At 37.8% G+C, this 23,122-nt stretch overlaps 1 protein-coding gene and 1 pseudogene across 4 annotated transcripts in view; one reads left to right on the top strand and one right to left on the bottom strand.

Moving 5' to 3' along the window:
• The window catches only part of SLC4A4 (solute carrier family 4 member 4), a 358,380-nt gene that overhangs the window by 121,593 nt on the left and 213,665 nt on the right, over positions 1-23,122 (top strand). For all 4 annotated transcript variants that reach the window (XM_058722325.1, XM_058722324.1, XM_058722327.1 and 1 more), the window contains exon 4: positions 17,764-17,899. In XM_058722325.1, coding sequence (XP_058578308.1) covers positions 17,764-17,899 — 136 coding nt within the window. The remainder of the gene's footprint in view (positions 1-17,763; positions 17,900-23,122) is intronic.
• Positions 11,547-12,078, bottom strand: LOC131506271 (dihydrofolate reductase-like; annotated as a pseudogene).

Genomic DNA, 23,122 nt, shown 5'->3' with positions numbered 1-23,122 from the left:
CATTATAAGAACTGGGCATTGGCCAGTTTTCTTTTTCGTTTTCTTTTTTGAGTATACAAGGCAGAAGTTCAGAGTTTATTTAATAACTATAATTTATTTTTATGTAAACCAACAATGGAATCTGTAAAAATATTTGGGTTCTTATTTTGAAAAATTAAGACTCTTTTTAGAAGCATGGTTAAGGACTGATTTACACATTTTATTTTAACATGAATTTTGTTCTACTGTAATAGAGAATCACACTTCCTAAAATCTGTCTTAGGCAAGAGTAGACACTGGGTGAGCATATTTTAGGGTGTAACAGTCTTAATGTGTATGTATTTTGCATGCAGCTCAGAGATAACCAATATTGTTAAATATTTATTGAGTATCTCTTGGGTTGCTGAATGTGTATTTGTTTTGAAGACAGATACTATTGAAGAGACAAAGTAAATGATTGTCAGTATGACTTGTGCTCTATATAAAATTCTCACATTTATCATAGTAAGTCACCCTTGTACTTAGCTTAGTTCTTTTCACTGCATGTTCTTTTTATCTGTGAACCATCATGCATACCTTTCCCTTTTCTGTCTTTGGAAATCCCCATCCTTATTCACATGCTTTTTTCTTCTTTCAGTGAAGTCTCAGCTTTTTTTGTTTTTAATTTTATGTTTGTTATTTTACAGAGAATGAGACAGAGCGTTGAGTGGGGGAGGGGCAGAGAGAGAGGGAGACGCAGAATCTGAAGCAGGCTCCAGGCTCTGAGTTGTTAGCACAGAGCCCGACATGGGACTCGACCTCGTGGACCTTGAGATAATGATCTGAGCTGAGCTGAAGTCGGATGCTTAATTGACTGAGCCACCCAGGTGCCCCAACAACTACCAGGTCTCAGCTTTTTAATCATCTTAAATGCTTCGTGCTTACTCCCATCTTTGGAGTTGGTTATGTGCCTTTACCAACTTTAGGTCACTGTCACTGAGGTTTATTTTTGTTCCATAGTTGATAATAAATTCACTGAAAAAGGAAGAGTAAACATGTCCATTCATTTTACAGCTCCTTTATGTGGCCAGTGTCTAAATACTCCTAGTTAGTTAGTACTTTGACTAAATCTTTGACTAAATAATAGGGGAAACAAAGGGTAAGACTATTGCTAAGGATTATCCCTCCAAAAATGCCAAATTCAGCTTTTTCAATCTTTGCATTTGAAAATTTGTTGTTCTGTTTCTCAAAGGAAAGATGAGATCAAAAGTGACGGAATGAATAGTACATTCGCAGATCATTTAATATAATGGCACTGTCTTGTATTTCCGAGTATTTTTGTAAAGCAGAAGAGCAAAATTCAGTTCCACTATCCATGGATGTGTCTTGTAATCTCTTCAGTCTTCCGGTTGTTATTATTTGTCAGCCAGATGGGAAAGCTGTCAGAGGGTAAAGGGGGATTTGATCAGATGGAATTCGAGCTGAGCACAGAATCTAGGTCTTACAATTCTGATTCTAGAATTGAATCACTCATGATGAAACATTACTCCATCCATGATTACTGTTTATTTAGGGTCATGTTGTCTCAAGAAGTAAATTCCTGTGATATCACTAGACAGGAGAGCATGTACAGAACCCCATCTGATCAATGAATGCTCCCTAAGCTATAAAGATCTATTTCCCCTGAAGTTTTGAGAACCAGCTGCTATAGACACTTTACTGATCACTTGAGGGAATTTTGCCAACATATCAGCAAGGCTTAGAGGGTCTTTAGAATCTTATTGATAAGAATCCTTCCTAAAATTTATTGAGAACACTTCCCCATCATGCCCCCAAACAACAGTACTTCTTAAGTTCATTTTCACATTATTAGACAACTTTAGTATTTATATTTAATATTTGCCTTGACCTTTAGATCCTACTGACTTGGTAACTTGACCATGATTCTTCCTTCTGGTCCCTTTAGGTTTGCTGTTTATATTTGGTGGCTTTGGCATGTGTACTTTGGCTTTCTCTTATGGATTTTGGCTTTTCTTGCCTTGCAGGCCCTGAGTACCTTCTATTGACTTACTAGAAGTTTCCTGTCTCATTCTTCATAACCAAATCCCAGTGATCCCCGTTTGCTAGCAGCTTTTTCCCACATAAGGAAGGCAGCAGAGGGATTTGGACAGTTTTCAGATGAATGTCTAATCTCTGCTTTAGAAGGATACTAAAGCATTTTATAAGCAGAGTTCTAGGAAAGACAGATTTCAGCTCATATAGTTCTGAAAGAGTGTGATAAATTGACAAATGTTATTTCTAAACCAGATTAAACTAATTTGTGATTGATCTAAAGAAAGAGTTGTCTGGGAAGGCAAAGGAACTCTTAAGTTTTATGATTGATATTTAATTAATTGGAAATTCTACACCCAGTTAAGGAATAGCTATACCTTACACAGTCCACCATAAGCTTTAGAAGTGACAAAGTTCTTTGCTTGTCCTTTCTGAACAGGAAGCTGTTAATAATGAATCTCTTTTGAAGTGGCTCTCATTTACTTCCCTGATGAACTGAGGTTATCTTTAGATGACTCAAAGTATTATGCACAGGTTTTTTTTTTTTTTTTAATAAAGGATAAAGAAATGTTGGATGGGAAAATTATAGTAAAACTTCAACTATAAATCACATTGAAGAGGGTGATTCCCTACTTTTATTGATATTACTCTGTGAAGTACGGAGATTGTTCATAGCACACCTTCAGAGGAAATCAGAGACCCTAACCAGCCCACATACACACTCTGATCTGTGTTGGTCATCAGCTTTGTGTGGTTTAGCTATGTGGGTAGTTGAAAAGGAAGTTCACTGATCTAACAAATGATGTTCCTCTATTCTAAAATACAGTTCTAGAAACTAATCTGATTCCATTTTATTATTTACTGAAAATGGATTTAACAAATGCCTGTTGATATTTTGGAAAAGTACTTAATGAAATAGCATGAAAACTTAGTTGTTTATGTTCATTAGGCTCTTGTTATTCCTGTGCCATTTTTGAAGTAGTTTAACTCAAGTTTTACAAGTAGGCTTCTAGATTCTGGTGTAGTTTTGAGGTCATTGCTGGCTAATGGACGTATGTGTTGCTGGTTGGCTTTCCTAATGCAGTCTTTCGGGCAGATAAAACAAGGTAAATGAAGAATTATGTTGTCTGAGAACACTAAAACTATAAATGTCAAGTGGATAGTGTTGGAGGACCTGTTAAATAATTTTTTTCTTCACTGAGAATGTAATTAAGAGAGATTGGGGCTCACTGCCACTAATTTTGGATCCTCAGCTCAGAGCAGACTTGTATAAGGCAGAAATGCTCATTGGAGAATCTTATTGACATTTCTGTATTATGTTCAGAGTTCTGTCAGAATCCTTAGACCATTGATATATCTATGAGAAATGTGACCATTTTTTCTTTAGAAAGAACCAGGGCCTATGTAAGGTTTCCTTGATTGCTGCATTCCCGTCTCTCCCCTTTTAAAATGGGATTTTATTTTGAATCACTTTTTCTCAATATTGCTATCTAGGAAAGATGGGTAGAATTTTTTGGCAATGTAGGGGTGAAGTCAGAAATTCTGAAGATTCTTTAAAGCTTGGTGCCTTTATCCTTTTATGCATTTTGAAAGTCTGCAGGAGGGGAGGATGTCTTCTTGGCTTGTGGAGGCCTCTAATGGCAGCATTAGCGTGGTGGTTGTGACACTAATTTTGGAACAATAAATTTAGCTACTTTGTATAGAAAGTAGCTGCACTTGAGCAAATCTGTAGAGTTTATTTTGGGAATCTTGAAGATTTCCTAATGTTGATGAAAATTGAGTCTGACTTTAGAAACCTCAGGGTATAAATTGTGCTGATAATTGTTCTGAGTTGAACCTGGAGAAACTGCTGATGTGTTCACTCTTAAGCGGAGTGATTCATCATGTAAACCTTATCGTGGACAGTTCTGGCAGAGCAAAGAGAAGTGGAGGAGTAGGGAATAAGAATTAAAGGAAAATGGAGATGAGAGCTGTGACATGCATTAGGAACTTTTAGGAAGAGGTTATTGGGTGGCCATAGTCTTTACCATCTTAATTAATGGGTGAGTTACTATGTACAGAAAGCATCTTACCTTCCCGTGCCACCTGCGTGAAGCCCCTCTCCTCATCCCCATTCTTCTGTGTCCATGGGATTATTTTTAGATAAGTATGGCTGCTAGCTTTCAGAACCATGGCCAGTCCTGTTACATGGTTCAGAATTGGCTGTTGGAATCTGTAGGCCGCAATAAAGGCATTGCTGGCACGTTGTGTTTGTTTTGGACATTTAAGAAAGATAATCGAGGGGCGCCTGGGTGGCGCAGTCGGTTAAGCGTCCGACTTCAGCCAGGTCACGATCTCGCGGTCCGTGAGTTCGAGCCCCGCGTCAGGCTTTGGGCTGATGGCTCGGAGCCTGGAGCCTGTTTCCGATTCCGGGTCTCCCTCTCTCTCTGCCCCTCCCCCGTTCATGCTCTGTCTCTCTCTGTCCCAAAAATAAATGAAAAACGTTGAAAAAAAAATTAAAAAAAAAAAAAAAAAGAAAGATAATCGAGATTCTGCAGTTTCAAGTATGGTAGAGAAGTGTTTGGCTCTAATTTGATATGACTGTCCTCAAGTTAGCAATTAAAGATACCTTAATTGGTTTATTTGCCTTATAATAATGACATTAATGTTAATTTTAGAAAATTTGTTAATTACACAGAAGCAAAATGAGTAAAATAAGAATCCTCTATAATCCCATCATCTAGGGATAATAATTGTTGACATTTGGTGTATATTGTTCTGGTGTTTTTTTTCTGTATGCACTATATAAAACAGTAAGCCTTTGGGTTGAGAGTGCTAGAAACCCAATTATAACCGGGATAGACAGGCAAGAATTTATTAAGAATTTATTGATCGACTGAAAGAAAGTCTGGGTATAGCCAGGTCTTTGGGGAAAATGATTTGATCTGAACAAAAGACTAGAAAAAAAGCTAAACACAAGAGCCAGAAGTTCATTTTTATTCAGATCCATAAGGCATTAGGTAACTTGTAATTTTAATACCCTGGTTGGTAAACGTGGGTAGATGCACGTGGTCATAGGAATTCCTCTTCCTTACTTGAGTACGTCCTTTTCTCTTCTTCTGGAAATTTCCTGATATATGGTGGGTGTCAAAAGATAATTTAGGACTCAAGCAGGGGCAGAACAACATCCTGAACTCTGTACTGACTTACCAAATCCTTATCGTCTTGTCTGTCATGGTATTTCATCTAGACTTCTTGGTCACCTGCCTTTTTTTTTTTTTTTTTTTTTTTTTTTTTTTTTAACCACTGTGTTGCTTTGGTGCCTCAGGGATCACATCCTGGGGGACTTTGAGAACTGAATTCCTTGGCAGGGTATTGACATTGCCACACTGGTGCCCTGGCGACAGTGTCTTTAATGTGGTACCTTTCCAGGTGCTTTTGCAGACAGAGGACATCAACGGTGGGGCAGGAGCCAAAAGTAGTATGTGTGAAATATCCCTTGCAGACCCAACAAATACTTGGCAGGTGGATTTATTAGTGGGCATGCATTCTTGTAATATGCAGCTGGGGCAGAGTCAATGAAATTGGTTTCTCTGAGCCTGTCTTCCCCCAAAAGGCTCATGAATACCATGCAAACTTGGCTTAAATGAAATAAGGAAAATGATATTGTGGAAAAGATATTGTGGAAAGAAACACCCAGAAACAAGTCAAAAAGTTGAGTTTCACCATTATTTAGTTTAGTTATTATATTAATCCATGACAGCTGCCATAATAAAATGCCACAGACTGGATGGCTTAAACAATAGGAACTTATTTCTCACACTTCTAGAGGCTGAAAGTACAAGATCAAGGTGCTAGGTGATTTGGTTCCCTGATGAAGTACCTGGCTTGTGGGTGGCAGCCTTATCACTGTGTTCTCACAGGGTAGAAAAAGGAAGCAAGGTCTCTGGTATCTCTTCGTATAAGAGCACTAATCCCATCATGAGGGCCCCACCCTCATAACCTCCTCTAAACCTAGTTACCTCCCAAAGCCCCATCTCCAAATTCTATCATAATGGGGGTTAGGATTTCAGTCCATAAATTTTGGGGGACACAATTCGGTCCATAACAGTTACTTGGTTTAGGTCACTTTTGAGGCTGCCAAAACCCCAAAATGACTGATTTGAATTTTATGTTTTTCTGGTAGAGATTCTTGAAATATTGAAATAATATTAATAATATAATTAATATAATTGGAATAGTTAATAAAAGACTTGGCAGACCAAAAAGTCTGGAATTTCATACATAAAATTTATTTGACTGCTAAGACCATCACTGAGACTAATTCTTTGTAAATGGCTTAGCACTACATTTAACACTACTGACAGGGAGCCTAGTTCTCATTTTTTCCAACCCACTCTGTTGGCAGAAATTATAAAGGAGGAAGACAGGATAAGTTGGGGGATGTATGGGCTACCACCTTTTTGTCCTAAAGAATTTTGGGTATCTTATATTTATGACTTGGGTCATGATAACATTTTGTAATGTAAACTCTAGGTAAGTTATTTTTTTCAATATTTTGAAAAAGAAAGGCTAAGGACACAGCTGTTTTCCAAAAATGTCTCAGCAAACTCTAGTTCTTAATCGCCTTTTGCTAGCTGAAATGGAACTTACTCTGCTTCTAAATCACATAGTTTGGTAGCGTTCTGAAATCCAGGCTCCTCGCACCATTGACTTTCTATAGCTGAATAATAATGTCATGGCACATTAAGGATAATTGTGATAATTGACAGTTTTTCATGTGTGGGAGTTTATTAATACATGGATACCTAAGTATTTAAAAAAATTATTCATCTCAATAAATGCTATTTGGCTGTTTCAATTTCTTAGCTAATTTGAAACAGAAAAAGTAACCATCTAATTTCCCTGTCTAGAGCCTGCCAGCATGTAAATCAATAGTCATTTTCTGGATTTATTGGGGTGGAGGTATGTGAAGGCATGGAGAAAGTCTAGATGCCTTGTATAGATCACTCCAAGAAAACCTGGATTCTATAAAAACAGGTTCTTCAATGCAATTAATTTGAAGATGCTAATATGTGGATGGCTTATATGAATTAGTTCCACTCTGACCTGTTAAAATGGAATCACAGACATATATATCAGGACACTTTTGGTTGCAAGTGACCAAAAAAAATGGTCTCAGATTACTTTAAGGTAAAAGGGAGTTGTCCTGTAAGATTGAAAAGTACCTGTCTTTAGGCATGGCTGAATCTAGGTGCTTAAATAATGGCACCAGTAACCTGTCTCTGCCTTGGTTCTGAGTTCTTCCATGTTTATTTTATTCTCAGGCAGACTCTTCCCTTAGAGTTGCAAGATGGTCATCCCCACTCAAAGTGTTTATTGCCATTATAGGCACCTTAGCATAAAGTGAAAATTTATTTCCTGGAAATTCCAACAAAAGGCTGCCACTTATTTACTCTGATTGTCCTGGATTAGGTAAAGTGTCCAGTCAAAAATTAATTGCTGTGGCTAAGATTTGTGACATTCTCATTCTCCAGACCTGGGTCACAGGGAGTGATTCATCCTCATTGAACTTCTAAGTATAAAAATGGTTTTTCAAAGGCAAGTGGGATGCTGTTATCAGAAAAAGAGATTAGGGGTACTGAATGGGCAAAAGTAACCGATAGCCACTACAATGCATGTGTGTATTTTAAAGATTTATTTGTATATGTAGCTTTAGTTAGCGATTTCTCTGTTCTTACAGTTAGGGATGTGAAATTGAAGTTTGAGAATTTTATATATACATTTAAGTGTATTTTTAGATTATTACTGTGGTCTAATAATTAGATAAATTGTGGAAGTTTTAGCAGCGTGGTGTTGACCTACAAACTTTTAACTCTGAATGGAGAGAAATATAATATGATAATTATGTAAGCCAGTTGGTGATAGCACATTGATAACTCAAAGAAATAAAAAGTAATTTCTTTTTATTACTTTGGTTTGAGAGCTAAGACTTTACCAGATGGTGAATTTTGCCAAGGAGAAAATACAAAATCAATAGGTCTTCATTTAACCCGCAGAAGGGAATTTGCATGTAAACTTGTCATGCTCAGTATGAATTGTTCATTATCATCATTATTTCTATTAAAAAAATTTTTTTTGGTAGCCTGTAGGGTGGCCACAGTGGGATGTTTTCCAGACCAAAAACAAAAGGACACATTCACAAACTGCCTTTTGGTGGATAATGAACCAAATGTTCAGTTAATTTACTTTAGGACTATTTCATATGCCATTATGATTTCTGCCTCTTCTGAAATTCAGTATATTTACTATCTGTACTGTTCATGTAGCACTTTTTTAAAAAAATGAGATCATCTTTTAGAGAATAGTGGCTAAAAAGTGGGCTTGGAAATAACACAGGCGGGGTTGAGGTTATATCACTTACTAGTTGTGTGATCTTGGGGAAGTCCCTTAGTCTCTTAAATACTCAGTTTCCCTGCCTGTAATGTGAGTAATACAAGATACTGATAACAGCAGATAATTCATATTTTTGTGTAAAATAAAAGAGATAATAACTGAAGGACACTTAACACAGTGCCTGGTACAATTTAACCATTCAAAAATGTTAGTAACTGCATATTACATTCTTTTTTTTTTTAATTTTTTTAATTTTTTAAATTTTTTTAAATGTTTATTTATTTTTGAGACACAGAGAGACAGACCATGAACGGGGGAGGAGCAGAGAGAGAGAGGGAGACACAGAATCCGAAGCAGGCTCCAGGCTCTGAGCTGTCAGCACAGAGCCCGACGCGGGGCTTGAACTCACGGACCATGAAATCGTGACCTGAGCCGAAGTCAGACGCTTAACTGACTGAGCCACCCAGGGGCCCCGGCATATTACATTCTTAATGATAGTGTTTTCCCCATCGTTCCCCAAGGTTAGGGACCTTATCTCAAAAATATTTTGTATACTCTCAACAAATAACGTAGTGTCTCATACACTAAAAATTAATAAATATTAAGTTATCAAATGAGAATGTAAAACTATATTTTAATTATTGCTAAGCCTCAGGGAAGCAGAGGAAAGGAGCAAAGAAAGAAAGTGTTTTTTTTTTTTTTGTCAGAAACTGGGGCAGAATATATATTGTTTATTCTTCCATTCATTTTCTTATTCATATATCCATTCTCTCTCTCTCTCTCTCTCTCTCTCTCTCTCTCTCTTTTTTTTTTTTTTTTTTGTATAACTTGACTGTGCACCAAGAATAGCTTAGGTGAGTGAAGAAGCAGGTGGTTGGCTTGGTAGAGGTGCAAAGACCAAGTATAGCAATGGATAACACACAAAGTGGTGGATAGTAAATGTCTTAATAGAAGTGCAGATTAAATGCTGTGGTCCCTCAGGGTAGGAAGAGATTACATCTACCAGAGGAAAATAGCTTGGTCGAAGTGTTCATTCTTTTATTTGCAGTTTACTCAGTAGGAAACGGTGACTGTATTTTGGTCCCTGTGCAAGCTACTGCAAAGATGGATTAAGGGGAGGGTGGAAGAAGGACAGCTTCTAAAACTGAGGTATTTTCCATGTCAGAGCTCTTAATGGAGGCTTCCTTTTGCAGATGGTTATGTCTTCATGTACTTGAAAATGTCCAGGGTTTATTCATCCATATCTAACTCATTAATATTTCAAGTGATGATTAAGTACGTGGAACTGGGTTGGTCTTTAAGGAAAGTACATAGACAAAACTCTGTCTTCCAGGAGCTTGATGATTAGTTTTGAGAGAGGTCACATCAACAAAAGTTTGGTAATAATGGCCAGGATATATATTTGTTGGTGCCCAAATGATAATTCAGGCAAAGTGTTGTTATGGTTTGAATAAAGGAGAGATTCATGTTTCTGTGAATGGTTAATATAAGTTATTAGAAAAGATAGAATTTTCAGCTGGGCCTTGGAAATTGAGTCAGAGTTAGAGAGGAGAGAAAAGACTATAAATAGACAGGAAAAATGAAAAAAAGATCTGAAGATGAGCAGGTATATTCTTTTCTTCCTTCCTTCCTTCCTTCCTTCCTTCCTTCCTTCCTTCCTTCCTTCCTTCCTTCCTTCCTTCCATTGTTTCTTTACTGATCAACAGCTGGGCTGCTTCCAAGTTAAAAAAAAATGGTGCCACAAATACTCTTGGGTCCATCTCTTTGTTCAAGATTAATTTCTAGAAGCAGAAGTTCTGGCTCCAAACCCAGAATATTTTGATTTTTAATTGATATTGCTAACTTACACTCTAAAAAGTTTATGTAAGTTTACAAGGAAGAAAAGGCTATTTCTTTGGGTATCTAACAAAGTCTTTGCTAACATGATGGATAAAACATGTTTTAATTTTAATTTGATAATTTTGTGAAGTTTAGTTTCTAATTACTAATTTTGGTTGCTAGCATTATCCATTTTCACTTCCTTATGCCTTCGAATTTTTAATTTTAGCCATATGTCTGTTATTATTCTTTTTTTGTGAAGAGAAGCCTGTTCTGTATTGCAGTGTCTCATGGAATCTCACCCAAGATCAGAAACAGAGTTTTTAGATATCTCAGACCTTATCTTTTAACCTTCAAAGGATGGTCTCCTACCTGCTTCTTCACTATCCATATGGATTATACTGGAGTTCTCAACTCACTGATTTCCTATTTGAGCGAACAGAACTTTTTTTCAGAAGTGTGATATACATAGAGTAATTGATGTCCCTACTTTGATCTAATTTTCTGTTAATATCTGAGTTCTAGCTCTTCTATGTATAATTTATTTCAGACTTTTTCACAGATCTGTCTTGCTCCTATCTTTAAAGGTCGTGGTTTCGACCCATGCTATCTGGGGATTCTCCCACTTTGGTGTCTTGGTAGATGTGCTACCCCTAGGCAGGTGCTCATCCTTGATGAGTATTCACACAGTGATAACGAGAAAAGTTCCACAAATGGTATTTGGCATAATCTAGTTAAGATTAATCTTAATTATAGTCTAGTTAAGATTAAGATTAATAAATAAAACACATTGCTTAGAAATAATTATCCAGTTAAAGATGATGTTGTGTATATATATAATGGAGTGTTACTCGGCAATCAAAAAGAATGAAATCTTGCCATTTGTAATTACATGGATGGAAAGAGAGGGTATTATGCTAAGCGAAATTAGTCAGAGAAAGGCAAATATCATATGACTTCACTCATATGAGGACTTTAAGATACAAAACAGATGAACATAGGGGAAGGGAAGCAAAAGTAACGTAAAGACAGGGAGGGGGACAAAACATGAGACTCTAAAATATGGAGAACAAACAGAGGGTTGCTGGAGGGGTTGTGGGAGGGGGGATGGGCTAAATGGGTAAGGGGCACTAAGGAATCTACTCCTGAAATCATTGTTGCACTGTATGCTAACTGACTTGGATGTAAATTAAAAAATAAACAAATTAAAAAAGATTAAGGGGAAAAAAAGAAATAATTACCCATTGTTCTAAAGTCAACCAAAGTCTTTTTTTCCTAATATTAAAATATATAATTAGAGGGGAGAGGGAGCAACTTGAAGTAAATCAGAAAACACATTCACATTAATTGTTATCTTTATACACTTCAAATTTATACATAACACTTTTTTCCTCCTGGACACCAGAAAGAACACCTGGGTATTCTGGGAGAAGTTTACATTTCTCCAAATCAATTTATGGAAAAAATGTGTTGCTTTCAAATTCCTGCATGATTCTTGTTACAGCTAGTCTAGGATGGCCTGGCTTGTTCATAGTTTCCTTATAAGCAGAACTGCCTCCCACTGTCCAAACCACGTCCACTTCTTTGTTAATTCTGATTGCTTAATACGTTTTAAGTCATCATCCAGACTTTTGGCTAGAAAATGAGCTCCTTGTGAAGGTTCCTTGAGTTCTCTACTTAGAACTGGATTAATTCTGTCCTTTAAAGGTCAGCTCTTCTAGGGAAGAGAGAGTCATGTCTTCCTACCCATAATCACAAAATTCTGTTTACCTTCTGCTGAGGTTGTGGTCCTTCTCCGGAAATTCTTAAATTCATTCCTGAACGGGGCCAGGGTAGGTTTCTGTTCTTGCCGTTGCCCATCTTCTGGGACACAGGTTAGCAGATGAACTGTGACAGCAGCAATAAACACCTCTGAGCTTGCTTGTGACACTGGGACTCCTGGCTGAGCTTGGTGCAAAACTGAGCAGGTATGTTCTTCTGTCACCAGACACTTCTGGGGTGTTGTAGGAGACTGGTTGGACACACAGATTGGACCCAAAGTGACATGAAAGGCAAACTGAGAGTTGACTGTTTAGCCAGGCATGGTGAAGTGTCCTCTCATACATCATCTTTGATTGATAGACAGTGGCTGCTCTGAGGCCAAGTTCAGGCTCAGCAATCATTCGGTTGTGATGATGTGTACGTGATGTGTGCTGTGGGTGCTGGCGGTGGGAGTGGGTATTTTTGTTTTTTTTTTTGAAAAAAAAAATCCAAAACACATTCTAACCAGAGGGCAGAATAAAAAAAGAAGAAAAAAAAAATCAAGGCAGATTAGAGGCATTAACTTGGCTTTGATCTACAGGCCTTCTGTTCTGACAAAGGTGATTGGATTAATTTGACAGTTTTTCTTTCTCTCCCTTATTTCCTGTCTCCCTGTCACTCTCTTTCATTTTTCTCCAGGTTCTCTTTTGTGATGAAACTAGGTTAGTTATTACTTAGAATCATAATCTATTCATCTGTAATGCAGGTTGGTTTTCTGATGTTTTCTCCCCTCCCGTATTAAAGTGAGACTAAAAAGGTTTATTTTCCCCTGTTCTTTTATTGGCTGTTTCCCAGAAAGGTACACCTTTATGTTCTCATTACCAAAGCTACTAAATTCACTGAAGTAACACGTGCAGAACTTTTGGCCTTTTTCTTTCCTACCTTATATATTTTCAACATATAGGGGCTCTTAGGGCCAATATCTGTGAGTACTTTCTTTCTTAGAAGCTAGTCAGGTTTTGCTGGTAAGGGCTGGCGATTTTTAAACTAATTTAAACCTTGTATTTTAGCCTCTATAATGATCATCACCATCCTGTTTTTCAGGTGGGGAACTTGAGACACAGAAAGGGTAATTAACTTGTCTCAGGTCATACAGCATAAAAGTAGCAGAGTTTGGATCCAAACCTAGGTAGTTTGGTTCCAGAGTCTATATGCTTAATCTCAATGCTATGTCTTCTATTTAGCTCATTTCCCTATTTGATTAAAAGTTACGGGGAGGGGCGCCTGGGTGGCTCAGTCGGTTGAGCGTCTGACTTCAGCTCAGGTCACAATCTCACGGTCTGTGAGTCCGTGAGTTCGTGAGTTCGAGCCCCGCGTCGGGCTCTGGGCTGATGGCTCAGAGCCTGGAGCCTGCTTCCGATTCTGTGTCTCCCTCTCTCTCTGCCCCTCCCCTGTTCATGCTCTATCTCTCTCTGTCTCAAAAATAAATAAACGTTAAAAAAAAAAAAAGTTATGGGGAAAAAATGAATTCCTGACATCCTTCATTAGGGAGACTCTCATTCTGCATATCTTTATGTTAAGAATGATGTTAGAAATGGGGAAGGGTATTTGCTGGCTACAGAGCATGCCCTTCCCACAGGTCTGTATTCGCAGTACAATTGCTGTGGCCTCTTCTAATTTCTGGGGAACCTTAGGGGAGCAACTGAGGAAAGAAACTTACTGGAGTATCAAGCGAGTTTATGACACAAGATTTTGGAATTTTATCCCAAAGGGGATTGTTATACTGGTCGTTCAGAAGCTGTGCTTAGTACATAAGACAAGTTACACATGAGACCCAGAGAGTGCGAACTGGTAGTAATGTCACAGCCTTCTTCCATTCCAGTGTGTGGAAGCCACAGCTAAGTCTGTCTGATAAGCAGTGAGTTGTGCTTTCCTCATTTGAGGATCCTGGATCTCAGAGTACTGCTCCTTGGATCAGAGCTGAGCAGAGATATGTGCTGTGGCTCTGCAGGTAGAGTCTCTTTTCTAATGAGGAGAAAGATTTATTCTTCTCTGTTAGAGGTGGGGACTAACATCACGTTTTTAGAAATGAACAAAAAAATTGATCCTCTAAATGTACATTTTTCCTTTCCAAAAGCTAGTTCTACCTCAGCAATCTTTGATGTTGAACGTTGATGAAAAGTCCATCAAATCTCTGATTGTCTGTTTCAGAACCACTATTGTATAACCACATTTTTAGTAGTCTGAAGTCTTAGACAGATTCCAAATTGTACTCATCATTTCTTACCCACCCCCATCATTTCTTTCATGACTTCCATGATTCTCTAGAATGATTACACTTTCCATTTCTTGGTTGGAAAGGCATTGCAAGTCTTTTTGCGTAAAAGTTCTGGAACTTTTATTTTTTGTTTCTCACAGAGATGTTAAGAAATTTCACAGTCATTTTTTCTCTAATTACTGAAATTAAATATATTGTATCTTATATTAATATATATTCAATTATCTTATTTGAATGTTCCACAAACACAGAACAGTCTGCAGATATATTTTTTTGGTTTATGTACTAATTTATTCATTCATTTAAGCAATTAATTATTCACTGAACAATTAATTAGTTAATGTTTGCATCCCTTTCTAGAGATGTAAACTTGATAAGAACAAGGATCTTGTCAAGTTTTTTCCTTTATCTTCAGAGCCTGAAACTAAGCCTATTTAGAGCAAAGACAGTACTCCATAAATACTGCTGAATGAATGCATGAATGAATTGTGCACACTGCAGAACAGATAGAAAAGTGAAAGGAAGAAAATAGAAGCCCTAGAAATAAACTGTATAACATTTAAAAGTTGTATATATAGGCCGTCCTTGCTTTGCGTGGTAGTGCGAGGCTATAAATATGACTATTCAAGCTGAAGTTAATGCAAAACAATCCTAATAATCAATGAGAAAAGCTACTATTTTTCTTTGACCTTTAAAAAATTTTGCCGTGTCATTGAAATCTTTCTTGCTGTTTGTTATAAAGATACAGGAAAATGAAAAAAATAGTAAAACTAATATTTAGCACACTCTAAATCATCAGAAGCATTGAGATTAAAGTGTTTTGTTTCTTCTTAAAATCTTCTCAGAAGTAGTTTGAATAGGCTTGCCTTCGTCCCATTGTACAACGTATGATATGAAGCAAGCATCTTTTCTGTTCCCAACCAAATTGCATACTCCTCTCTAAGTTTGGATCCGCTTTCAACATTTTCTCCTTTTTGCTTTCCATGTCAAGAAATGTCTCTGAGAGTTCCTTTAATGTGAGTTTGTTTTTTTTTAATGTGTGTGGGTTTTTTGTTTGTTTTCTGTTTTGCTAGCATCACTTCCTTTGGGACATCTTTATTGTTTTGGTTCAGCCACTTTCGTTATTTACATTGTGAAGTTTGTGTGCTGCGCTGTGCGCCTTTTGACTGTGTGTCTAGATTCTCTCACATGGCGATTGGCGGCATTGTCAACCTCCCCATGAGCAGCGTTCTGTCTTCTGTAACCCCTTTTACATTTGACACAGATTTCATTTCTACCATATCACTTTTTGTCTGTACTCGACTTTCATCTCTTTTGGCTACTTCCCTCTTTTGGTTATTTATATTATATGAATTTATCATTGAAAGATAGGAAGGCAATGCAGATACACACTTTGCTGCCTGTATATGAACTGGGTACCAGATGGCCAGTGACCAATCACTGACAGACTTTGCAAAAAGCATTATGATTGGTCACTGATCATGATGTATATATGTTATTTACATAGTAACTTATGGACTGAAGAGCTTGCAGTGAAATTCGTCCTTTGTGCAATTACTCACAGTTAATACACTATGATAACTGAAATTTGAACTGTATTATTGGGGGACTGGTGTTCTTTAACTAAATGGTGGTGCCTGGAATTCACACACACTGGAGCCATGCAGAGTGAGGGCTCTCTCAACTCCAGACTTTATTTTGTGGATATATGTGTATTTTTTTCTTTACTAAAGTGGAATCACTTTATTTGCATGATTTTGCAATTTTATTTTTCATTTAATCTTGTATATATGTCAAAAAATAATCTTGACTTCATGTTTTATAACTACATGGTAATTTATTGGGTAGTTGTAATACAGTTTATTTAACCAATCCTTTTTGGACATTTAGGCTTTTATTTTTCACAGTTATCAACAATGTTGCAGTGGATACTTCAGTCTTTGAGATAACAACTATTACTCGGAATGAATGTCTTTTTAGTGGTAGCATTACTGGCTCACATGATATATATACTTTTAAAACATTTTCATATCCTTTTAAATTTCCCTTCAGAGAGATATTCCCATTTAGGCTTCTACCAGTGACATAAACTGAGAGGTGCTGGTGTACATGTTCTGAATCTCTGGCAACATTGGGATGATCATTTTTGAAAATATTTGCCATTTTCATAGGTAAAACATGTATTTTATTCCATTCTATTCTATTCTATTCTATTCTATTCTATTCTATTCTATTCTATTCTATTCTATTTTGAGAGAGAGAGCATGCAGGGGAGGGGCAGAGAGAGAGAGGGAGAGAGAGAGAATCCCAAGCAGGCTCTGTACTGACAGCGTGGAGCCCGATGTGGGGCTTGATCATGACCGTGAAATCATGACCTGAACCAAAATCAAGAATTGGATGCTTAACGGACTGAGCCACCCAGACACCTCATTATTTTAATAATTAGTTTTGATGACTAGTTAGGTTGAATATTTTTCATGAGTTTATTTGTAGTATTTTTTGATCTGTGGCATTGCATCCTGTCCTATTATAGTAGTTTTCAGATGGTAAGAATTTTCTTTTTTTATTGAGTACATATATTTCTGCAATCGTGTGTGTGTGTGTGTGTGTGTGTGTGTGTGCATACACACATATGTATCTGTGTACCTGGACTACATTCACATGGATATACCATTCTTGGCTTTACCCAGGGATTTTAAAGAGTATCTCTGTGCCTTAGTTTTGTAATATGGCCATCAGTTTTCAGATGTTTTTCTTAAAAAAAAAAAAAAAGGGAAAATTAACCACAACCTGAGGGAAGTTCTAGTTAATTTTTTGTTACAAGATTTTCAGGAGATAGGGTCAAAAGGAGCTAGTAGGGCATTCAATTATGTGCTTGAGTGTGTCAGAAAAGTTTTTTTCCTCAGGTGTACAATAGTTTACTTGGGCTTGTTTTTCAAGTGTATTGAAGTGTGACTAAACATTTTTGGGTACTGCCATTATGTAAAGAAGAGGCCCCATTTTGTTAAATATTCCCTCATCAACTTTGCACTTAGCAAGTTACGGGCAGCGAGGATCCTGTGAGGGCATGAGCTTTAGGCATTGGACAGAGGGAGGGTGGGTGGGAGGCAAGGGCCTGGGGTAACTCAGGATTGGAGTGCTCTGTTGCCCCCTCCCATTGCTGTAGAAGAAGTGATTGGCTCAGGCTGGTTTCTGTCTACTAATTTTGGATGGGTCATAAGTGGGGAAGGAGGGAAGGTCATGTGGTTGGACCTCAGCTCATCTGAGGGCTAAAGGTTCTTTGTGACACTCCACACAGAACCGGAGCCCTGTCCTGGAGAGCGGTGGCGAGCTGAAATACAGCTTAGGACTGAAGGAACAGAGAAGGGCTTTGAGTTCTTTCTGTCTTTAGGTTGGGGATAAGGGAGGCCCAGCAAGGAGGATGTCCACGGAAAACATGGCTGGGAAGTCCAACAGCCTTGGGGACAGAGGAAGAGCTCGAAGCTACACTTTCCTCAGGGTTGTCCAGCCAGTGTTTAACCGCAGTATTTTCACTTCCGCAGTCTCTCCTGCTGCAGAACGAATCCGATTCATCTTGGGTGAGGAGGATGACAGCCCCGCACCCCCTCAACTCTTCACCGAACTGGATGAGCTGCTGGCCGTGGATGGGCAGGAGATGGAGTGGAAGGAGACAGCGAGGTGAGGCATGGCTGGCTGTACACTGCTGACCTGGGGAATCAAATGCAGGGCAAGATTGTTGTCCGTGAGCATCTTTCTCTCTCCTTCACACTTTGAATAACTGATGAGCATCATGTTGGCTGGGTTAAGGAATGAAAGGATTCTTTTAATTCTCTTTTGTATTGATGTGGATGCAGGACACCCTTTATTTCACTGCTGGAACATTGTTTCATTGATTCGTGTTGTTACAGTTTTAACCTTTATAAGGAATTAGAAGTAAACCTCCATTCGTATGCTGTTTAATAGTAAAATGTCTTAGATAAACTCAAGCACCCTAACATGATAGGCTAGAGATATGTGTCCACAGTCTCCACATGCCAGGGTATCTTGTGAAATCATGTCTGATTTTTTTGTCCATTCCCAGTTAGGAGGGAGGTTGCAAAGACAATGACTGTTTATCCACAAACTTGCCATTATTCCAAGTGAAAATATATTATCTTTTAAGTATCCAACAAAAAGCCAAGTAGAACGTTCACTCGAATTGGAAGTTTAGAGACCTGAGTTCAATTTCAGATTTCTCACCTGTTAGCTGCCCAGTACTCAGTTTCTCAGAACTTTGATTTCGTCATCAATAAAATGATCTACTACATATAATATATATGAACGCAATATAAGATAGATAATATATGTAAGTGTAATACTACTTAATATTTGTCTAATTATAGCATGGGTATTTATATACATGTCTATATGCGTGTATACATATGGAAATACTTTGTAAATTGTTAAGCACTACCGATACATCTAAGGCTTCATTTGTCTCATGATAATAGAGCTTTACTTTCTTTATGGATGTAGACTCCGTTATATACTCAATGCTGTAATTCTAGGATATACAGCAATTATATAATATAAAAACTTAGATATAATGCAGTTATTGGTCTCTCACTGACATAGTCACATGGAGATTCAATATATTTCACTTTCACAAGAAAAATATTGTTAAGACACGCCTTTTATAGTCTGTAATTTAATTCAAATCAGTTAACTTCAGCCCGTGTTTTTTTGAATGCATAGTATATGTCAGGTACTCATGAAGTACTGGGAAAAAAGAAGTGAGCAAAAGAAGCTCACACATAGGTCACTGTATCTTACTGAAGAGTCTCAAGTGTGTTCAGTATAATCAGAAGTGAGGCAAGTCAAATCATTATCATGGCTTTGGGTTTAAAAAAAAGCAAAATAAGTGAAAGTCTTCAACAGATGTAGATGGAAAAGAGATTTATGTCTGCTGTTCTGGTTCTTGTTAGGTCATTCTAGAATCAGAAAGAAATATATTTTTTATCATCTACGATCAGCAAAAGTTGATGAGATATAAAGAACCACTAACCCAATAGTCTTTCCTTTACTGGATGAGGTTCTTTTGGGAGTTAAAGGAAGAACATATATTTTCTGGGGTCTGCACCCAATATGGGGCTAGAACTCATGACCCCAAGATCTAGAGTCCCATGCTCTTCTGACTGAGCCAGCCAGGCACCTTATTTCTGGGGCATGTCTTAAAAGCTTCATGCATCATATCATTTGTAATCAAGTGTTCATCAAGTTCATTGGATTTTTTTGGTAATTTTTGTTTAGTTACTGAGACTTGTGCTCTGTAGGTTTATGGATTTATTATTATTTCTGTTGTAAAGTACTTTTTAAAAAAATTTTTTACATTTATTTTTTGAGAGACATAGAGAGACAGAGCACAAGTTGGGTAGAGAGAGGAGACACCGAATCTGAAGCAGGCTCCAGGCTCTGAGCTGTCAGCACAGAGCCCGACGCAGGGCTTGAACTCACAAACTGTGAGATCATGACCTGAGCCAAAGTCGGACGCTTAACCGACTGAGCCACCCAGGCGCTCCTGTTGTAAAGTACTTTTGAATGTCTTCAGCCATTTAGGATTTTTAATAGTAGAAAAACTTTATAAATTAATTCATTTGATAATGGTAGAGAAGCTTTTATTTCTCACCAAGAATTTCTAGGTAGTTTATCCATGTGGAAACAATCTGCTTTAAAAAAAATTCAGTAGAAAAAAAAAAGTAGAGTAGAATCCATGGATAATCTCTTATCTTCCATAATTTAAACTGTGCTCAGAAAAAAAAAAATCATTACATTTTGCTCCTGGCCCTCCTAGTAGCATTAAGGAAAGAGACCTCATCTTAAATATGTTATTTTCCATTTGCTGGATAACTGTCTTTCTAACATACAGACACTTAAAGCAAGTGTGCTTGTTTGAACTCTTCTGTTAATATTTTCTCCTTATTAAAAAGCTGCCTGTAGCACATTTCTACTTCTCCACCTCTTTCGCTCCCTGTTGAAGCTCTTCATTCTTGGTTTTTCAGGACCTCTTTCCATGATACAGTAACTCTCTCTCATTCCTTTCTCTCAGTACCTATAACCTGGGTATTAAAAGTCCTACATAAAGTACACCTTGGGTTCATAAAACATCCTCCAAAAGAAGGCCTTCAAATTGGAACCTTTTACTAGTATCTCCATTTAATTTTTTCTTTTCCTTCTTTCTAGGAGAAAAAAAAAAACATGGTAAGAATTGTACTGGCGCAGCCTGAATTAAGTGTTGGGGAGATTTTGGTCTAGTCTTAGCTTTGGTGCTAATGGGCTACTTAGCTTTGGGCCAGTCATGTACTCATGGAGTCTTCCCGAGCTTGAGTGCTCTGTTCTATCAACTGAGGGTGATACTGTGTTGCACCTCTCTAACTTCATGCATATCTCATAGCTCTATAATTCCATCCCTGTGTGTATACTGGTATAGTCAGTTGTGACCAGAAGAACTACTGTTATTCTTACTCTCATCTTGAAATTCCTGTGTGAGTACCTATCATAGAGTAGACTTCAGGTGTAGCTTTCTGCTTTTTCTTTCAGTCAAAGACAGGCTCTATTTTATGTGACCTCTGGTCTCAGAAAGGAGGAGGTAACAGTTCACTGTGTAGGTAATTCAACGTTGAGTGAAACGGACATTGTACTTTCGTTTAAGATTCTTAAAGATTCATATAATTTTGAATACTTTACCATCTTTAAGGACTTATTTCCTTGACAACACAGGTGTCATTTTTGGGTGATGTCATCAATCCCTGAGAGACTGTACTGCTGGAGAGAATGTGTGGTGGGAGTACACCATGTGTTGTTGGTGGGAGGGGGGTGCTTTCCAGGAAGAAATAGACTCACACTAGTCTACACTCTATAACTTCTTTACATTTTTTTTAATGTTTATTTTTGAGAGACACACACACAGAGCGCGAATGGAGGAGGGGCAGAGAGAGCGAGGGAGACACAGAATCCGAAGCAGGCTCCAGGCTCTGAGCTGTCAGCACAGAGCCCAACGTGGGGCTCGAACCAACAAGCTGTGAAATCACGACCTGAGCCGAAGTCAGATGCTTAACTGACTGAGCCACCCAGACGCCTCACTATTGGTTAATTAAATGTAGATATGATATTATTGTTTTCATTTGTCTTCTTCATTACACCAATTCATCTGAAAGCAGGGACCACCATGTCTGTCTTTCACTACTGTATTCCTAGTGCCTCACTGTGCCTGGCACCATAATAGGTGCTCAGTCATATTTTTTTAAGTGTGATTAGTTGAGAACCGATTGCCTTTAGAAACAACTGTGCTAAATATAATACTTTCTTAGAAATATTACTTGGCCAAAGTTGGAGTTCTTTGATGTCATCTCTTTCTGACTGATGAACAGCTGTCTGATGACAGACCCAAGGTACCTAGCACACCATTGATAAAACTCAGAAGAGGACCTATGTTTGAAGTTTCAAACTAATTCATCAATATGCTGATGCCATCTGCCTTAAGTTCTCTAGCCCAGATTCTTTCCTTATATGACTGAAAACAAATAATTGGATGGCTAATCCCCTTCTCAAAATATCATGTCTAATATTGAGCTGCTAATCTTCCTGCCTCAGATCTGCTTCTCCTACAGAGTTTTGCACCTCAGTGAACAACTCCATTCTTCTAGTTACTCAAGCCAGAAACATTGGAGTTTTCCTTGCCTTCTGTCTTTCTCTACACCCCTTACTTGATCTGTTGGCAACTCCTATTAATTTTAGCCTCAAAGATATCGAGATACTCAGAATCTCACCGCATCTCACGTTCAGCACTGCCACAACCCAGGTCCCAGCCACCATCATTTTTCATCTAGATTACTGCACATGCTTCCTAATTAGTCCATCTCTTTGCACCTGGCCTTATCTCCCTCATGAACAATCCACAATGATATCTTTGACCTCATCTCCTGCTTCTCTCCCCTGTTCACTCACTGTCCAGTCATGTTCCTGTGTCAGGGACATCACACTTGCTGTTCTCTCTGTCTGAAGTGCTCACCTTGCTGCAACCCCAGTTATCTACATGGCTCATTTCCCCTCCTCCTTCAGGTATTTATTCAAATATTATCTTCTCAGTGGCTACCCCATCTAAAGTTGAAACCTTCCCCCAACACTCCATAACCTCCATCCTCTGTTATTTTGTCCTTGGCACTTACCACCATTTAGCATATTGCATATCTTATTATTTTCTCTTCCCAATAAAATTAAAGTTCCACAAGGGCAGGAATTTTTTGTTTTTTTTGTTCACCACTGTATTTCTAGTCTACAACTACCTGGGATACTATCCATAGTCAAGAAATATGTTCTAACAGAATGAAGGAATGGAGAAATAGTACCTTGATTCTTAGTAGTCCGCTCCACCCAGATCCTGTTGGGAGGCTGGAAGGTGATTGTACCTCCAGAAATGATTCAGATTTTTAGTAATCTTTAGTTCTTGGAACATTCTCTGCTTCAGAATGTTTTTGCGGTAATTTCTGACCACCATTTATGATGTCCAGTTTCCAGATGTGATAGGAGATTTTCCTCCATTAAAAGCTCTCAAATGTCTCAGACTAATAAAAGTTTAGTATTTAGAAGGGATTCATTTTATATGTGAAAATGTTCTATGAATATTTTTCTGGCTGACTTATAAAATTGAGATCTTTGCCTTCTGTGGAGACCCCAATTCATAGACTTATTTTATTCCATAGAGAACTAACCCACTAGACTTCTCTAGCTTAATGCAGTTTCTACTGTGAGCCCATACACTCAGAAAACACAATACTATCCTTTGTAATGCTCTATACTTTTTAGTTGGCTAATGATTGGATTTGACCAAAAATATCCTATATGGATTCCCAGCACTACAGCATA

Source organism: Neofelis nebulosa, chromosome 3, assembly GCF_028018385.1.
Source record: "Neofelis nebulosa isolate mNeoNeb1 chromosome 3, mNeoNeb1.pri, whole genome shotgun sequence".
Classification (NCBI taxonomy): Eukaryota; Metazoa; Chordata; class Mammalia; order Carnivora; family Felidae; genus Neofelis; species Neofelis nebulosa.
Note: the sequence above shows the minus strand (reverse complement) of the source record. Positions and strands in the feature narration are given on the sequence as shown.